Genomic DNA, 19,630 nt, shown 5'->3' with positions numbered 1-19,630 from the left:
CACACTAAACATTGTTACTTTTCTCATGTATGTTATGAAAAGTTTGAAATACCTTCCAGTATCTCCTCGGAGGCAGGGAGTCAGTGCTATTTGGTCAGATAAGCCAACACCTGAATGGCTTCTGAGTAACACCTGGGTGTCTCTTATGAAGTGAAGGCTCGACCTGCAACCCCATGTGCACAGAAGAGGGATGCAGAAAGAACTGGAGTCCGAGGGAATCACCTCCTTTTGGTGCTGAGCTGGTTGACTTATTGATTTATCAGGGCAAAAGAAAGGCAAGGAAAGCCTTTCCTTTCTTGTAACGATAAACCCTATAATATTGTGTAGAATAAAATTCTGAACACAGGACCCCACATCCATGTAACGCGAAGGAGGCAGCTGACGGGTAAGCGTGCAATTGGGATGAGCCCCGGAAGGGGAACTCGGTGAGATCTCAGGCAGCTGCGGGGAAGTTGTTTCTGGGTGGGTGTGGGGATGGGGGTGGGTGTGTGTCCCTCCCCGCCCTGCTCTGGCCGCTACCTGCGGGCAAGGAGCGCAACGATCGCGACTCCCGCACCCGCGGCTCCTTTCGAAACCTCCCCCGCGGTGCTGGGCGGGGCCATGCCGGCGGTGCTGGGCGGGGCCATGCCGGCGGTGCTGGGCGGGGCCATGTCGGCGGTGCTGGGCGGGGCCATGCCGGCGGTGCTGGGCGGGGCCATGCCGGCGGTGCTGGGCGCCGCCTGGGCCCTGCTGTCCGCCGCCTTCCTGTCGGCACTGCTGCTGCTGCGATGCGCTCCGGCGCGGCCGCCCGGCGGCGGCTTTGGCGTCGTCTTCGGCATCTTCCAGGATCTCATCCGCTACGGGAAGACGAAGCGCGGCCGCGGGCAGCGGCCGGCCTGGCTGCGCCTCCTCCAGGTGCCCAAGAGGTGAGGGGGCGGTGCTCCGCTGCCCGCCGCCATATCTGCGGGTTGCGTGCCACCCGCGTTCTGCCGCGGCAGCGTGGGAATGGCTGCGCGTTTCGCTTCGTTCGGCTAAAGATGTAGGAACTAAACAGCATATACAAATAGCATTGCGTGTTTCTGTGGGGTCGGGCTCAATTTAATTTTGGAAGTTTTGTTCCTTTTTTACAGATGGGGAGCTGAGGTGCATAGACTGCGAGTCCGTGTGTTCCAAATGGGAACAAAAGCCTACTCCCTTGAATCCCAGTCGCATGCAGTAGCTGCAAATCAACCCTTCCTGCAAGACTGAGGGCAGGGACCTGGGTATATGGGCTCCCGAGTGTAACTGTGATTATGCAAATATACTGCCAGTTTACTGTCTGTAACCGATTCTCAGGCGTCTTCTTCCTTCAAGGTTTCTTCATAAAATAGAACAACGTTTTAATGTAACTGGCTGGACACAGTGTGAACAGTCTGTAGTAAGGCAAAAGAACTGCTGCATTACCCAAATACATCTTTTAATAGATATTTAATAAGATAGAAGTGGGTAAGAGAAAAACCTACAGCTTTCTATATGTTTCTGGGATCTCATAGTTTTTGATCAGCTGAGATTCTTGACTAGAACTAGCCTTTGACATGAACACAACAGGATCTTGCAAGGCCAGCAAGACAGGGCTGGGAGGCTTCTTAGCTCAAAAATCTGATATACTCCTAATGTAACAATCTTGTTATCACTGACACATTTTGCATACATAGATTTCAAGCCAAATATTAAAAAAAAGTTTTGTGACGCAGCATATTATTCATGCAAAGGCTAAAATGTAGTATCTTCGTTATCAGGCTTCTGGTTACAGAAAATTTCTGGGGATATGTTTAAATTCTGCAATATCTTCAATGAAAATAAGGCCTCATAAAGGCTTTGTCTTTAATTGCAGTACACTGCCAAGTGCCACATTCTTGAGGTAGTTTCTCCTTTGAGTTGACCTTTAACCAATAAAAGTTTTCCACCACATAGGGAAGAGGGTGTCTGAAAAACGTGACTTTTTCAATGAATTGTTCTCGAGCTCTCGACATCTACAACGTGATTCTATTACTTGAGTAGTCAATGTGTATGTAACCCTGCTAGCTGAAGGAATAGGGAAGATCCTGAAGGTAGCTGTTGAGGCATTTTCTATTTTCATTAATCTGTGTCGTGTTTCCAAACAAGCATTGTATTTTCACTAACCTCAGCTTGGTTTTAACTTTGCCATTCCATCTGGTCAGATGTTACAAATGGTTTTGGGTTGGTTTGGCAAATGCTGAACATTCCGGCCCTTGAGAGATGACATGTACTTACTGCAGTGCTGGATCGCTCTGTAGGTCAGATATATCCCCAGGGTAACTGAGGTTGCTGAAAGCTTGCAGGACATGTATCTGCTAAGCTGGCAGGGCTTGTTTTTGTGCTGGTAGCAACAAGCAATGCATGTGGAAAAGGTTCTCTTGTGGGGAGTGATGGGAAAGAAGTCTACCAAGTAACAGGACACCAAGGGAAGAGCTTGAAACTTGGAGGTGGCCATGAGTTTTTATGAACATACAAGTTATATTTGCCTTCTAAGCAGAAAATGAGAGAGTGGGGCTAAATTTTACTTCTGCTGTTGCAAATCATGCAAATCATATTGCTGTCTCTGCTTGGTAGGAGAAGGAACCAAGGAGAAGTCATTGTCTGAAAGCGCTGCCAACCGCTAATGGGCAAAGTGCTCTGAGGCATGCAGGGATGCTCGTTACCTCTATGCTTCTTACTTGGCCTCTGCTGTTGAGAGATACCCGAGCTGCTTTGGGAGGGGTCACTTTATTTAGTTTCACTAAGCAAGCGTGTTGTACCCCCAGACTCCATAAGAAAGTTGCGTGTTCAAGAGAAACTTAGTCAGTTCTTTGACTATACAGCTATAGCTCAGTTTTGTACCAATAGTTAACTTGTCAAGACAAGGCCATCAGCATCTTAGTGTGGTATGTATTTCATCTCTTTGCAGGTGTTTCCTGAGGTCCCGATTTTTATTCATAGCCAGAAGGACTTACAGTTTTAAAAGGAAATACTAGATCACCTAGTTTGAGCTGGATATCATAGAATGTTTAACTCCATCCAGTTACCTGTCTTGATAGTGTCTTGTGTTTCAGTAATGCATAATGTACTTTTATAAGTGCATTATGGGATTGGAGGGCTCTTTGTTTTTTTCAAAAAAACGTGGTCTTGCTGTGTAATCACTCAGTAATATTGCTGGTTTCTCCTTTTTCTGTGATTGTCACAGGCCTTGAATTTGCAGAGGGACAAGATATTTTAGTGTACAGCTGAGCCATTACTTCTGAGTGCCTTTTATTGTTTGCATTTGTCATTAATGTCATGTAATGCATTCACTAGATCTGAGGAAAGTGGGGGTGCTGCTAGACATAACAGCCTGGAAATGCCCAGAAAATTATTTTGGATGTTCTTCCAATAGCGTGAACTATAAAGAAAAAGTTGGGTGTATTATTATAGTTGTAAGCATTGAGGAATACGTTGCAATGTGCTGTCTACACTTTCTCCTCTTTAGTGCAGCTGTGGTAAATAAGGTAAGCTAAGTGAGGGGTTGTTCCAGACATCAGAAGAAGGTGTTTGGGTTATTCCCTGGTGGTACCACAGGAGTCCAGAGTTCTCTGATCATTGATGTGGGGACCGAAAGGGAATGTACTCACCGTGAGGCAAGCATGTCCTACAAGCATTTCCAACTAAGGAATGATGAGAACATTAATGAAGACCCTTCTTGTCCCGACAGGTGGTTTACTCACTTTTATGTGGTTTCTGTGCTCTGGAACGGCTTTCTGCTGATCTGGCTTTTCCGAGCTGAGTTCCTTGGAGAGTCGCTCCCATCATGGATTCAGCCCATGCACCGTGCTCTTGGCAGAGATTCTCAGAGCGAGGGCACAGGCAAGTATTCCGGCTATTATGAAGCAGCCATTTAAATACAGAAAGCTGCACTACTACTGTTCTGTGCTGAATTTCTGGTTTTTGAGTGCTACTTCATTAGCTGCTCTTAAACTAGGCGCCAAGTGACTCTCCTGGAATATCAAGTCCCTTTGTCATTCTAATTTATTGATAAGATGGCTTTCAGCAGTCCTTTCAGTAGAAAGGGCCATTAGCACCTTCTAGAAGTAATCTTGATGTGGTCAGCAGTGCCTCAGATGTACAATTGTTTTCCCTGGTGCTCAGTTAATTTAAAATGAGGGTAAGATTTTTGCAGTGGAGAGGGGAAAAAATAGCCTTTTCAAAGCCCTGTCAGGGTTAAATTGTTCCTATCTGTCTCAAAGTTGCTATTTTTATGTGCAAGCAGATAGTGAGCGCTTTTCTGCACTCCTGGTTCTCCTGCTGCTTTGGCTGCATAGCTGTCGAAGACTTGCAGAATGCCTCTGGACCAGTGTGTTTTCCAGTGGCGTCATCCATGTCGTGCAGTACTGCTTTGGAATTGTTTACTACATTGCCGTCGGCACAACGGTGCTGTGTCAAGTGCCTGTTAATGTCAGGAATGGTAAGTGCTTGCTTAGTTACTATCAAAGATTCATTTTTGCTCCCATTTGTTTCCATCGCGGCGAATGGTTCACGTGGTTTCATAGAGGGCTGCTTGTGTTAGAAGGGTGTTAACCAATGAAGCATAAAAATGTTTACTGGCATAGTTCAAAGTAACTACATTTCAGTAGATCATATAGTCAGCCAGCATTATACATACACACAGACACTGACGCACATTTTCATGTTAACCACCACTGTTACTTCCTGAAAGACATCCAACATAGATACTTTCAGGATCATTACTGATCAGTTTTGCTTGGAGATACACATGCTTTATGAAGGACAGTAATAGGTACCAGTTCCCAAATGCCACTGTGCAACCTCAGTTCTTAAACTGGAGGGGTTTTTTTTGTTTGTTTTAAGCTTTCATGTAAGATGAATCTGCAAGGCTGTCTTGGCCACCTCCTTTGTTTTCCATTGAGAACTCGCCACTGCTCTGCCTTGCATCAGTCAGTCTCTTCCTTCCCTCAGTACTGTAATATCTCCATTAATACAGCAGAAATTTCAATTGTATGACCTGTTTCTGCCAACACATTCCACTGAGTCTCACAGCTGAGCTGTTGTTCCCCTGCACAGATGAATCATGATCTGGTTGTAGCACTTCTCCCATTACTAATATTTGTAAGGTGGTCATTGCCAAGTATGTGACTATTAGTGAAGTTTTTAACCATTTCCAACCACATCAGCTCTAGTTTAATCCAGTGATTTTTTTATTTAAAAAGAACCTTCAGATATCCTATGTGTAGATAACGATGTTATCTTTCTGGACCTGTTTTCTACTTTTCACATCTTGTAGATTCTCAGACATGATGTATTGGCTTCTCCATTGGAAATTAATATAGTTAAAACTATTTTGAAGGCCCAAATGTATGTATATATATCATTCACTGCAAACAAGACAAATAGCTGTGTACTAAAGACGTTGACCTGAACCATGACATCATCTTTAATTAGGATGATAATTATAAGTTGTGTTGAACAGTGAGGTCTTAGACTATCAATTCTGTACCAGTTTTACGTTGTAGTGTACCTCAAGCTCCTGGATTAAAAATGAGATATTTTTAGTGGTTGAAGGTTGAAGCTGAGCACGTAAATGATGCAGGATTTAAAAGCATCTTTCAGGGGATTAGAGACCCACTACTAGAATTTTTTAAGACAGTAACATTTAAAAAATGTATACAATATTTTGGCATTATGCTTGGGAAGATATTTCCTGGCCACATATTAATGAAACGTATTTCATTCAGGAAAAGAGCTTTCTGTGCAGATCTCCTGGTATCACGTCGTAGGAGTTGTGATGTACATTTGGGCCTCTCTTCACCAACACAGATGTCTTGTGATTCTAGCTAATCTTAGAAAAAGTAAATCGGGTAAGAGCTTTCATTTCTGCCAACGCTTTACTTAGGTGTTTTTTTCCTAGTTGTTTCAATAGGCTTCTGTAGCTTCTAATACCTTAAACCACATGCATTTTTCAGTTCCTGTAGTGGAGTGTTCTCTGTTAAGACTTTCAGTAGATTAAATGAGGCTGTTAAGAAAAGGGATCGTATGGCTGAGTGGTGCGTGTTTCTCTGTGTCTGTATATAGAGTTTTATAGAATTTAAACTGAAGGTCTGGCTTCTGATATCTTAAGGACAGACACATGCTGAGGCTTAGGACTTGTGCCACTCTGCAGGGACCTTCCGTCTGTCTCCATGTGGACTACGAACAGGTTTCCTTGCTCTGCATTTGTGCCAACAGCCAGAGGTGGCATCTTTATTTCTTTAAGAAGTGCAAAGCTGCCAGATCAGATAAAGGTGGATGAGATGATAATTTTAATGAGCATGTTGTTCTGTAATTGTGAGTAGAAAAGCTTAATGCATGTTGTTCTCAACTAATTTGATTCCATTTGTTCGCAGGAAAGGTCATAAGTCTGAGCCACAGTGTACCATTTGGAGACTGGTTTGAGAGGGTTTCTTGCCCTCATTATTTTGCAGAACTCCTGATATATGTATCTATGGCCATCACACTTGGATTTCACAACGTGACGTGGTGGTGCGTAGTGATGTATGTTCTTTTTAACCAGGCACTGGCTGCTGTTTTGTGTCATGAGTTCTATCAGAAAAACTTCAGCTCCTACCCAAAGCATCGAAAAGCATTAATACCATTTATTTTTTAGAGTATTTCTTCTGAAGTATGTTTAATGCAAACTGGGAAATGTGTTCTATAAGGGAATAAGAGATTTACATTTCACTGAAGCCAAGGTAAAATTGCACATTTTATCTAATTCCAGCTTAAAAGTTCATCATTTTAATGATGGTCTCATTCATGTTACCAATTTATATGGGGAAATGCAAGGTCTGTGCGTATTGTACAAGCTAAAAAAAAAAAGGATTGTTGAGGATCTTAAAGTGAAGATGTGCTAATTGGCTCTTTTCTGTTTTATAATTGTATCTTATGCATAAAATGCTCGCTGTTGTGCAGCAAGCCAAAATACATATACATGAAAACTCCGTAGTGAAAAGAGGGTGCAGAGAATAATTTGAGCTACTGTACTTCATGCCTCATTTAATATTTAAGTGTATTTTTTTTCCTAGTCTCTTTTCTTTGGATCACTTCCGAGGGAGGCGAATTGTGTATTGTCTTTCTGTGCTTCCCTGTTGATAATTAAAAGCAGCAACTGCTTTATGACTGCAAGCGCAAAAACCAGTGGGGAAAGCTGCGGTGGAGGAATGACTCATGCTCAGCAACGGAGATAAACAGACCCGTTCTCTGCATTATCTGTTCTGCACCAAAGTCAGTATTCATTGATGAAAACTCCTTGTTTATCCCTAAACTGGGAAAATCAGGGAAGGTTCTCTGTTTAGAGACACAATAGAACTTGCAGGAAATTAATCTTCTCAGTTACAGTTCTGCCATCCTCGTTGCAGGTTTTTGGAGTCCCTCGTGTGTCAGAGGGCACGTTTCCGCAGGGTGACTGTAACCGTGGCCACGCTGGTTTTTAAACAGCCTTTGAGAGCAGATGCAATGAACTGCTGAGGCAGCGGACACATGGAAGCCCGTACCCCGCGAGTGTTCCAAAGACATTCTTTACTGGGGAGATGGTGTCACTCAGCACAGAGGGTTTTTTGCACTTAACCGTTCAGTATTTTGGTCCTTCTCATGATACAGGGGTGAATGATCAGTTTGTGTGATGTAGCGTATGGACACTGGTGTTTCAGCATGTTTCCTACTTACATGTGTATATTATTTTGTATACGAGAAGAATTTTTTTATTATTTATCCAATTAAAATTTATTATTTCTCTAATTAAACCGGTTTATTACGCTTTCTCTTTTTGTGTAGTCTTTCAAAACTGAGCTACATGTTTGCAGAGCACAAGCCATCTGAAGGAAACGTTGTGCTCCCCTCGGCTCTGGCAGCCCTGCCTCAAACGACGCCTCCGTGGCCTCAGTTCCCCGCGGCACCTCAGCGCGGGCCGGCTCGGGCCCGTTCTGGCGGGCGGGGCGGAGGGCGGGACGAGCCGCCCGTCAGCGGCGGCTGCAGCCAATGGGGGCGGCGCGGCCCCGCCTCCCCGGTCCGGGCCGTTGCAGGAAGCGGTAGAGGGACGGCGGCGGGGCGCGCGGCTGCGGCGCTGCGGGCCGGGCGCTGACGCGGCGCCTTTAAGAGAGGCCTGCGCGCTGCCACCGCGCTCGGCCGCCATGGGCTCGCCGTCGTCCGCGCCGCCGTTCCTGCGGGCCGCCGCGCTGCTGCTGGCGGCTTCGCTGCTGCTGGCAGCCCCGGCGGGGCTGCGCGCCGCTCCGGAGGAAGAACCCAGTAGGAAGAAAGAGCCGCCACCACCGCCGGCGGCGGCGCAGGGAGCCGAACCTCGGGCTGAGGTGAGGTGAGGCGGGGCCGGGCCGGGCCGCGCCGGCTGCCCGCTCAATCCCCCCCGCCCTCAGCCGGGCCGGCGGGGCGGGCCCGGCCTGCAGGATGCCTCCCCTTGCGGAGGCCGTTGGATTGCTGGATCCCCCCTCTTCTAGCAGAAAAAGGGAAAGCTTCAGGGCCACTGTGTAGCTTTCCCTTTTTCTGCTAGAAGAGGAGAATTGAGGTCCGTTACGAAAAACGGGCTAATGCTTTTTTCACCAGATAGATATTTTTGCGCCCCGCTTGCTTGCATGCTGAGGGTGGAACCGACCTCTGCAGGTCTTCCTCACAGAAGCAGATGGAAGCAGGCTTTGTTGCGACTCAAAACCTGCCAGCTTTCTCAGTGTTTAAGATTAGTTTCTTCATATTAAAACTTCTAAAATAGGGTTTTTGGTTAGGGGGTTCTAGTGCCCGGTGAGCGCACAGAGGGATGATAAAATTACTAACATATGGCTTGATGTAGCATGTCGAGCATGCCAAGCTTTCAATATCAAAAACCCAAAAAATTTACAGCACAGGTGAAGGAACTCTGGGAACCCACCGTGTATCTTATAGAGCATGGAAACTTTTAAATATCAGACCTAAAAACTTACTCCGCTGCGAAAAGTGGAATGCTGGGAAGTTGCTGTGTTAAAACACGTTTCAGTCTGTCTCTGCTGGTAGATGTGCTGAAACAAGTTTTCTCAGCCATCTCTGGTCAAGCATGTGAACATCGACTTCGTTGTTTTGGGTCTTGCTTTTGACTGTAGACATCTTAGTTTCTGCGAAAGTAAACACTTTGGTGAGTGAGGTCTGGAGTGTGTTGGTATGGTTTGACTGCTGGCAAGTCTTAAAGCCAGGTTTCAACGAACATTGAGCATGCACAAAGAAAGCCGATGAAAACTTTAGTAAAATTTTAATGCAGCTGAAATGCAAAGGTTCTGCATGGGAATAAAGTGATTCTGACAATATTTGAGAGGGCTTTGGGTTTCTCTTAAGTTATGCTAGTTGCCCAGTTTTTGTTCAAAGAGTTAAATTCTTAAGACTCGTATCAGAAAATTGGTTGTTTGGTCAAGGTCATAAAGTAAATACCAGAATTGTAAAGGCAGCAATGTTAGAGCTGAGCTAAAGCAGCTTTCCCCATGTTTTGTTGTATTACTGGTTCTAATGTTCTGGTAATTGTGTGCATGGTGAAGTACTGCTTTAATAATCGGTGCACAATCTGATCTGCTTGCTGAGTGCCTAACTAGCAATTTGAGGTAGGTGGCAGCCAGTAACTGGTTAATGATCATTAATGCTGTGTGAGAAGTATATACTTAAAATGTCACACCACGCAGTATGATATGACAGGAGAAATACAAGGCCCAGTACTTCTGCAAACTTACCTATTCAAGCCTAATAACTGGTGGGGTTTTTGTTGTTTTTCTCCCCACCTCTTACAGAAGGGGTCCTCGCCAGTTGCTCCAGTTCACATTGTCAATGAAGAGTCAGCTGACAAGACTAATTTGGGCTTTATTCATGCATTTGTGGCTGCTATATCGGTCATCATTGTATCAGAACTGGGGGATAAGACCTTCTTCATTGCAGCCATCATGGCAATGCGGTACAACCGTTTGACTGTACTGGCTGGTGCTATGCTTGCCTTGGGACTGATGACATGTTTATCAGGTTAGTGCTCTTTTGCTTTCATATCTTAAAATGTGCTGAGTATGTATTTATCAATAAATATTGATTGAAATGAAAATGATGGTAGTAGGTATATGCAGTCTTCTGTTTTGAGGAGAGTGTGAAGGTTTTCCTGGAGATCATGGCTCAGATGAGGTGTTTGCACTCTGTAGAACTCAATATGAGTTTAAGGAAGAGGAATCACATTAGGAGCCAAAGCACTTCTTTGATATTTGGGCCACTAGTTTCCTTTTTATTTTTAGCTCCTGTTAAATTAGCATGCCTAAAGGGAATGTGGGAATGACTGCTCTTTTTCCTCCTAAAGCGAAAGTTTCTTAATATGAATGACAAATTTCCCTTGTCTGACTTGTATCCCTATATGTGTAGCTGTTTGGGTTTGTGCTGGAAGATGCATAAGTAGACGATGATGTTCTTCCTCAGTCCTTTAGGATGGGTGGTAGTGACAGAGCCAAGAGCTGGCGGGAAGTGAGGTGTCAGGTGTCACTTGGAGAACCTGTAGCTGTGATCATGAAATGAAGCAGCCTTAACGTGTATCAGATGCAGCATAGATTTTGTTGTATGTGTGCTCATTTCTAACCATGCCTATTTCAGAAATTATTTAAGTAGTGTTTGTTGGTTTATATGCGCTGAAGACAGTCAATTAACTGGCTTTAGGCTTCTCGGCCAGCATTTCTGTGAATGGTTCTTGGGTGTGTAGCTACTACTATATACACTGCTGCAATAATTATTGCAGTCTTGAAGCAGCTGCCGCTTGCACTGTGTGTAGTGATAGCATTATATGAGTTTCTTCTGTTACTCACTTAATATAACAGCCTTTGACAACTCTTCCACTTCTGCATTTCTTGCTTCATTTGATGTTATTAAATACCATAGGTAATTCTGTAAGTCCTGTGATATCTTTTCTCCTGCCCATTTTGATTCTTCCCTTTTTCTATATGAAGTCTTTCTTCAAATCTTTCTTGATGCTTTTTCATAAAAGCTTTCTTTTCTGCTTTATCCCCAAGTCTAGAGGTTCCCAACTATTTCTTCCTTTTCAGAAATTAGCCTTTTTTTCCACCTCTTTTTTTTTTTTTCTTCTCCCTTCTCTCCACTGCCCTTATTTTTTTTGTACAAGCTATGTCTGGAAATTCCTGGGGTTTTTGCCCACCTTGATTTCATGAAAACATGGTCACTTAAACTCACTAGCTCCAAGTAATCACTTCTTGGGGTGGGGGGGGGGTTTGCAAGCTGTGCTTGACAAACTACATTCTGATTATTTCATTATGTCCACGCTTGTATATGCAAGTAATGCTAAAAAAAATATATTTTTGTGTAGTTTCTTGCAGTAATTTACTTTAATATTTTCCGTCTTTAAAAAGAAGTTTAACTCCTGGTTTATTTCGCTGAGCAACTAATATTGTTGTTAATGTATGTATGTGCCATGTTTATTAACTGATTAACTTCGGTCTCATAGTCTTATTTTTGGTAGTGGCAGTATGGATGAATTTCCAGATTATGTAGTAATTTCCAAGTGTGACTTGTGTGCAAGAGAACACACATGGTAACATACGTCCTTTTAGCCAATTGCACGTGGAATAAAACAGACACAGTTGTGAGTGCGTGGTCCCAGCAGCCTTGAATGTTAGGTGTGGAGTTCTAATTTCCTCTCATTTACACAGGCCTTTTTTTCCCAGAAATGCTAACTGGTTTTCCTTTGTGAAGAAGTAAGTACTTTGTCATGGATATGTGTTACTTCTCATTTGAGAACTAGTTTTGGCTTAGCTTGACGACCTTTGATACCTGTAAAAAGTAGATGCACCATGGAGGTAGCTTTTTGGTCTTTGAGTGGGATCAGTACTTTTAAATTAAAGGAAGATCAGAGTTATGTTGCGTGTTTGTGGGGAGTGTGGGAAGAAAGGGAATGGTAACATGCAGGTATTTGCACTTGGCAAAAGAAGACAGACATGGATTCACGCAGCTGGATTATTTGTGGCATGTCTAGTAGATTCAACTTGTAGAAGATCTTTTTCGAACTTTATCTGATAAAGGAAATGGTTGGAAAGAGATGCTGTCCGACATGTAGTCATGCATAAAAATGGAATTAGCTGATATACACTGTAACTCATCTAAGGTGATTACAGATGATAGTTTCAAGGCATGCTTGGAGAAAGGCAGGACTTTCATAATTCTTGATGGGAAAGAGAATGTTGCTTGGACTGGCTCTTGGGAATAGCAGCACATCAGCTTTGCCTGGTGTGCCTTGTCTGCGTGTTATGGGCTTCAGTCTCTGACATGACCAGTAACGGCTGGAGTTTCCAGTGTGTTGTTATCTTCAGAAAAAAAAAAATATATATATATATAATCTAACAAAACCCACAATATTTGTTTTTCAGTGACTATTTGAATCACAGACTTTGCTAGCCAGCATGTCTTAGATGTGGGAAAAACAGTTATGATCCTCATGCTTATTTTTTAAATGATACATTTGTTTTCTTTTCAGTTTTGTTTGGCTATGCCACCACAGTTATTCCTCGTGTGTACACATACTATGTGTCAACGGCACTGTTTGCGATTTTTGGCATCCGAATGCTTCGGGAAGGCTTGAAAATGAGTCCAGATGAGGGTCAGGAAGAGCTGGAGGAAGTTCAAGCAGAAATTAAAAAAAAAGATGAAGAAGTAAGTCATAAACTTTCTGTGAATTAAGGCTGATGAAATAGTTACAGCCATGAAACTGCAGAACAGCACTGTCGTGTTTGGTGTTCAGTTGTGTCTGACTGATAATCTGACACAGAAAACGTGTGGTAAATGGGACAGAAGTGGCCCTTGGAGACTGTTCGAACAGGTGATTCCAGTTCTGTGGCAAGCCTGGCTTCTCAGGAGAAAAAGGACTTTCTCCATAGTATGTTTTGAGTGGCTGGTGGTTGTTTTTGTTTATTAGTTTTTCAAATGCATTCCTAGCAGAGAAGACATCAACAGTTTATTCTTGCCTCTACTTTTTTTTTTTTTTGTGGTCAGGCAGATTAATGCTGAGGTTTGTAGCATTGCAGCAAAGTTCTCTGTTCTAACAACTTTCTAAATATATTGTTCCACTTCTAAGGAATAGTGTGGACTATTAATCTTATTTCTCATAAGTGGTGTGGTTTTTTTCTCATTAATTTTGTAAAATCTCAGTTTGAGAGCCACTGCTTGGGAAAAGGGGGATCCCTGCTTTAAAAGTGGGAGGAAATCTGTGGTTGAAAAACAGGTGTCATTTCTACTGAAGCTGTCGTGTAAGTGCAAGCAATAAAAGACGGACAATAACTGGCAGTTAGGGGTGATTACAGCCTGTATATATACACACACCCATATGTGTAACTAGTTTTTTAAAATGTTGTCTAATATAAATAATACATTGATAATGCAGCAGTCAGTGGCTAATAGCATTCCAAATGCTAAATGGCTAGTTTACAGTTTAAGTATTTAATTTGGGTTGTTTAAATGACATTTCTAATTTATATTTTTTTTCCCTTGTCCTCCACAGCTTCAGAGAACTAAACTGTTAAATGGGCCAGGAGATGTGGAATCAGGGCCAGGCACCACTATACCTCAGAAGAAGTGGCTGCATTTTATTTCTCCGATCTTTGTTCAAGCTTTTACTTTAACGTTTTTAGCAGAATGGGGTGATCGTTCCCAATTAACAACTATAGTCTTGGCTGCCAGAGAGGTGAGTGTTGCAGAGCACCCGCTGCTCTTTGCCTCGTTGGGTTGCCCGCAGAGAAGCGGGAGAGACAAAATACTCTCACAGGAGGTGTCAGATTCACACCTGCTGCCTTGCTGTGCTTCACTTAGTGTTAGAGCTATGCCAAGAGCTGAAAATAAATGCACTGAAGCTCTGTGTAATATTAAAACTATTGTTACATCATTTGGACTGCACAGACATTTCTGGAAATAGTTGTTTTATATCATGCAGCTGAATACAATTGTTTTTTGTTAGTGTTGAGAGATGTTACAGAACAGATGTTTCTTTGATCCTTGTGGTCATACAACTTTAACACAGTAGTTTTAAAAAGAGAACTTCAGGTTAGCAAACTTAATGGTGTTAAAAAGATGGGTCTTTTTAAAAATCTGAGTGAATATGGTACGATATATAGAACTAAAATGCTGTGTAATAATACCATAAATGAAATTACATTCAGCATGGTGATTGGAATGTATATAACTGTATTATATTTAAAGGAAAAATAAGGTCTACAGTCAGCCTTTTAGCAAACATAAGTAACTTGCCTGGGCTTTTTCATGCGTTGAGATATTTATGTTTTTTCCCTCGGACTCATGCTTCTTTCAGTGCACTTTCTGACCTTCCCTAGGGACAAATCAGGGCTGTGTAATGAAGGAGGCTGTAATCTGTAGGAACCTCTTGTCGCTGTTACAGTGTTAGGAAGCTGCTTAGAGCTAACAAGGCAGGGAACAACAGGACGAGGAGATGATCTCATTGTTCAGGCAGCTACATGCCATCTCGGAAAATGAGGAATCATTCCTGCCTCTGCCCGAGTTTTCGTGTGGTGCTAGGCAAGTTGCTTAAACCCGTCTTTTCATGGGTGGTTGCTGACTTCTGGTTTGCGTTTTCTGAGTGTCCCATTGGGAAGTGTCCATCAGACCCCGTGGTCTGATCTGTAAGTGCTGAGCTTTGCAACTAAAGACTGTGGAACGTTGTGGCTTTATCATATTAAGTGTTTGTGTAAGTACTACCAAAGCAAATACTGTAAGAGAGGAATTGAAGATATCTTGATCTTGGCTTTCAAAATCAGTGAGTGATTATGATCTAGATCTTTTTTTCATTTTATCTGTGGGACTGTTTTATACTTCTTTTTTCATAATCAGATGAATCCTTGTCTGTGAACTACTAAGATACATAGCAGAAGCATTGCAGAAATGCTCATGAGGAAAGAAACTATATGGAGATTTGAGCAGTATGGTAAGTCAGTTGTGACTGTACATTCTTCAGTGAAAAGAAAACGAACTACTACATGGCTATTCATTAAGCAAGTAGTGTCCATCCTGTCACAACAAACAGGACTCCTTTGGAGGAAAAAATGGTGATAATTTGGCTGTCTCAGTGCATGCATGAGGAGAAGGAGTTAAGGCTGTCTTTGAGAACCTAGTCCTGACAGCAGTCCTTAAGAACTTGATTTTACACATTAATAGTTTACTGTGTATAAGAATTGTTCATCTATTCAAAGAAATAGAAAAGGAAACTCTCTGGAGTCCTACTAGACTGGCTTTGCATCAGCTGCTGCATCTGAGCACTTCTGCTCCTGAAGAGACCAGGCTGAGGGAAACTCATGACTTCTTACCTTCCAGGAACAGCCCTAGGGAGTGGGGTGGGGGGTGAGATCACCCTCTGCCAGTGGGGCTGTACAGGTAACTGCTGGCCACAGGGAAATGGAGATTGCCCTGTCCTGATCCTGGAGGCAGGTGTGTTCTGCTGGCACAGCCTGGCTCTCTGCCTGCACTTCTTGGTAGTTCCCTGCCTGTCCTCTACTTGGTGCTCACCACCTTTTCTCACTGGCTTGTGGTTTTGGTTCTTTTGGTGAGACAGTATTGTCTACGAGGAGCAGCCAGGACATCCAGTACGCAGCAGTTAGGTCTGTTGACATTCAGCCAGGTGGGCTGACCGTGACATTTTCAGACTTTGCTTGCTTCTTTCATTATTGCAGAAACCATTAAAAACAGAAGTTTCCAGAGGGGTGTGCTAGGAGATATGTCACTGTATTAACTCAGAAATGTTGGAGGGATACCAGGTTAAACTGTCTTTTCTTTATACCATACCATTTCCCAGACAGTTTGCTGTTTATCTGTTAGAGATTTCATGCATTCCTCATGTGACAGCAGCTTTTTTGTTTTTTCCTCTCAGAGCTAAAAGTCTCACTTAGAAATGTACACAGAATTCAACTGCACTTTCCCTCATTCATCTTTGTGCAGCAGACAGGCATGCTCCTACCTTGCCTTCAGTGTCGGTCATCAGAACATTTCTTTTTGTTTCTAATGCTGAAATCTTCTGTTTACTGAGGCGTTTAATGCATATGCTGCCCCTAACTCTGTAATTTGTAAGTAGATCTGAGAAACCTCTTTATGTGGTAGACTTGTTCCCTTATTGAGAGTAGGCTGCTTGTTAGGTGATCATGTGGAAGCTGGCATTGACCATCGATTTTGAAAAGTTTATTATCCTCTGGACATAAGTTCTTTCATACTTCCCTCTTTGGATGATTTGGGTGCAGAGTGTAGAGGACAAGCTTGTGAAGCTGGACAAAGGAGTCAGAATATTTTAGCTGCTGAAAGTTTTTCATTTGCAGTTCATGGATTTATTTTTCTATTTTTTTATAATGAGGTTGGTGTTCTTCCAGCTGATGTATATTGTGTTTCTCAACAGCTGCCACCTTCCCTTTAGAGGTTGCTTAATTGTTTAAGTACAGCAGAGTGGTTTCTGGATCTATATTTAACCACTTAAAGATGCTTCTTAGTTGAAACATGCCATATGTTCCTGTATTAGTCAGATTTAGATGTAAGTCTGTCTCGCTAGCTGAAGTATGCTGTTACTAGTCGTTAAGGCAGTGATGGATAGCAGAGCAGAGCAAACACCAGAGAGTATCCTCCTTGCTTGACAGTGTGCAACCAGGGAATTGAGGGATTGCTCCTTCATGGCAGGAGGTTGTTGAAGGACTAGTGGGGTTTGGACTGTGCTGATGTTTCCCTTCTGTGTTTTTTCCTCAGGATCCCTATGGTGTGGCAGTAGGAGGAACAGTGGGACATTGCCTTTGCACTGGTTTAGCAGTTATTGGAGGGAGAATGATAGCACAAAAAATTTCTGTTAGGACTGGTAAGTGAAAACTCACTCCAACAAAAAAAATGCATTAATGCCAGTAATGCCTGTGATGTAAATGACTACATGTTTATGAACAGGGTTTCTCAAAGCTCTTGGAAAACCCAATAACTTTTTTTTTTTTTTAGTCTGTGTCTTCTGTCCCACACCGCTCCACAGTCAGCTCCCCTCATGGGGGTGACCCTGGGCTGTTCCCTGGGCTGTCCTCCTCCTGCCAGGCAGAGTCCCAGCGTGTGCCACCACTCTGCACAGGGTGCTTGTAAGGGCTCTGGCCTTAACTGAGCTTAATGGTTTACTGACTCTGATTTAAAGAATCAAAATAAGTATTGGAGCTCCAGGTTTAAAGACAGGCATGGGTGAAACAAGTTTTGCTTCACTATTAGCTAGCTTGTAGGAGACCAGAAGCAGGAAATACAGCAATTTGAGTAGTCAGTATGTATTGTTCAGCAGTGGGATAATACAAATTCAGTCGAAATTCCGTGTGCAGACTTTTAAGTCGGCAAGAGAATTGCATACCTGTGAGTTATGCCAGCCATATGAAAGCTTCAAAGGCTGCTCTGTGTGTGGCATAATTTTTCTTTTATTGGGTGTTTTGTTTTCCCTTGTATTGGGTGGCAGCCTGCTTCTGCTGTCACTCCGGTGATGTCGTGAGATTTCTTGCTCCCAGGAAGGATTCTGTGAAGCTGTTCTTGGAATATTTTTTTCTGTGCATTCAGAATATTTGTTCTGTAGTTGCAGAGGTTGTAAAAAACCAACTTCACTGTAGAAAGTGAAGTGTGCATTCTGTCTTGTTTGTTTGCCAAGGAAATTGGTGACAAAATACTAAACTAACAATGTTTTAATGTGCTCCTAATAAGCTCGACGTGGATCTTTGGCTGCAGGAATAGCCTTATTAGGTTAGACCAAAGATCCATCTAGCCCATCAGTTTGTTTAGAGAAGAGCAGGAAGAATGTATAGAGTGGTGCTTTCCCAAATACTGTCCCAGCTTCTGGCAGATTGTGGCCATTGCAAGCAGCTAATGTTTTTGATATTGTCTCTTTCAATATAGTTACCTAAACTGTGCAAAAAATGCTTATTAGTATGTTGCTCTTAACAGGTGGCTTGCTGCAGCATGAGAATATTGTAGCTTATTTTCTTCCATACAGCCAAATATTCATCAGCAGGTGCCAACCTCAGTTTTGTATCAGTTAAAGTAAGAAGGGTGAAACAAAGCTTCCTTCTAAGGACCAGAATATATTACTGTAGATGCAGTTAAACAATGGGATGGCATATGGGTATCCTGACACTGAGCTAGAAACAATGTCCACTGTTTGCAGCATAAATTTTAAAGTAAAGTTATTAGGGAATTAGACATTTAAAAAATATCTGTCATGTGTCATGGAAAATATTTACAATTCAGTATCTAATTTCTTTTTGGTTTGTGTTTTCTTTTCAGTGACAATCATAGGAGGCATTGTCTTCTTAGCATTTGCATTTTCTGCACTATTTATAAGTCCAGATTCTGGTTTTTAAAATTTTTCATCACTGCAAAAGAACAAGGATCGGAAGAATCCAGCAGCTGTCCTTGTGCATTTTTGTATATAATGTACAGAATTACAGTTAAACACTGAAGCTGAGACACTGAACTTTTTATAGCAAATGATTCATGGGACTGACACATGTATGGATGGCTTCTGCAGTGGAGGTCTGCTCACTGGTTTGTTTATTCCATGGTGCTGCTCCCTTGGTGGGATTTGCGTGGTTTTCCTGCTTGCTGGACCTGACTCAGCTGGAGTTTTGAGGACCTACTCTCAAATATTGAGGCTTCCTCTCTTCTTCCTCTGTTACACATGGCCGCCTTTCCTGTTCCATCAAGAGCTGATTCTTAAGGCTTCTCGAAGCAGATGGTGTCTTGTTCCGTGTTGCTCAGCGGGAGGTGTTCTGGAGGAAGCTGCTGGCTCCCACCTCCCAGGACTTCGGTTCCAGGTGTGCCTGAGGCTGGATAATCAAAGCAACAAGAAACCTGGGAGCGGTTCCTATACCTTTGAGTGGCTGAGCCACCAACAGAGAATTTTATAAACTGTATTTGGAGGGAAAACTTAATCAGGGATTTTTATCAGGAAATTGATGTGTCGTGATTAACAGCCTACTGTGTTCAATATGCAATCTTATCTGGAGCTAATATTATTTGACCGTTTTTCTTTTTTGAATTTTGAAACATTAAAGTATAAGGAAAGTAATAAAATGGTCCAGCTTAACAATGTTCCATTCCCAGGACTGAACAGTAACGGAATTCTTAGTTTTAAATGTATTCTTATTTTTCTTTTTAGGTATAGAAATGTAATCTGGAAGTGCATTAATAAAATATAGTGTCTTTATTTGAGCTTTTTTCAGTATTGTTTTCGATGGTTCCCCTAATTCTAGCCATAAAGGTTTACCTAGTGATTATGTACGTCAGGTGAGGAAAGTTTACTAAATTTATGTTATAAATGCCAGTTATAGAGACTTTGAAAATGTTGTCCACTGAAGACATGTGGGGTTGCAGAAACACATGCTTATCTCTGCTCTTCAGGGATGATTTCAATTCTGAGCTAACAGCGTAAATAACGCACCAAGATCTACTCAGTAAAATAGAAGAGATGGTTTCTAATATTATGAATCTGCCTCATTGAAGCTAAAGCAATGTGGAACATTACAAATTTGACCATTCTATCTGTCACTCACAAAGAGAGTTTCTCTGCCCACAAAAACCCTTAATGCCACTTTTC

At 42.6% G+C, this 19,630-nt stretch overlaps 2 protein-coding genes across 3 annotated transcripts; both read left to right on the top strand.

Annotated features, from left to right (window-relative positions):
* Window positions 1-625: 625 nt before the first annotated feature.
* Window positions 626-7,804, top strand: SRD5A3 (steroid 5 alpha-reductase 3). Of its 2 annotated transcripts, XM_082050577.1 has the most exons (6): window positions 626-905; window positions 3,707-3,858; window positions 4,262-4,456; window positions 5,745-5,867; window positions 6,170-6,290; window positions 6,393-6,527. In XM_082050577.1, the coding sequence occupies exons 1-5, from the start codon at window positions 649-651 to the stop codon at window positions 6,259-6,261; spliced, it is 819 nt and encodes a 272-aa protein (XP_081906703.1). In that variant the 5' UTR covers window positions 626-648; the 3' UTR covers window positions 6,262-6,290; window positions 6,393-6,527. The 2 variants fall into 2 exon arrangements, with proteins under 2 accessions (XP_081906703.1, XP_081906702.1); XM_082050576.1 differs by lacking the exon at window positions 6,170-6,290 and having other exon boundaries at window positions 6,393-7,804.
* A 247-nt stretch (window positions 7,805-8,051) lies between these two features.
* TMEM165 (transmembrane protein 165) lies at window positions 8,052-19,245 on the top strand. The gene is made up of 6 exons (XM_082051505.1): window positions 8,052-8,351; window positions 9,801-10,026; window positions 12,524-12,699; window positions 13,544-13,726; window positions 16,774-16,879; window positions 18,319-19,245. The coding sequence occupies exons 1-6, from the start codon at window positions 8,175-8,177 to the stop codon at window positions 18,393-18,395; spliced, it is 945 nt and encodes a 314-aa protein (XP_081907631.1). The 5' UTR covers window positions 8,052-8,174; the 3' UTR covers window positions 18,396-19,245.
* The last annotated feature ends 385 nt before the right edge of the window (window positions 19,246-19,630 follow it).

The sequence above is a fragment of the Streptopelia decaocto genome (genome assembly GCF_964273445.1).
Source record: "Streptopelia decaocto genome assembly, chromosome: 4".
Classification (NCBI taxonomy): domain Eukaryota; kingdom Metazoa; phylum Chordata; class Aves; order Columbiformes; family Columbidae; genus Streptopelia; species Streptopelia decaocto.
This window is presented reverse-complemented; position numbering and strand designations above follow the sequence as displayed.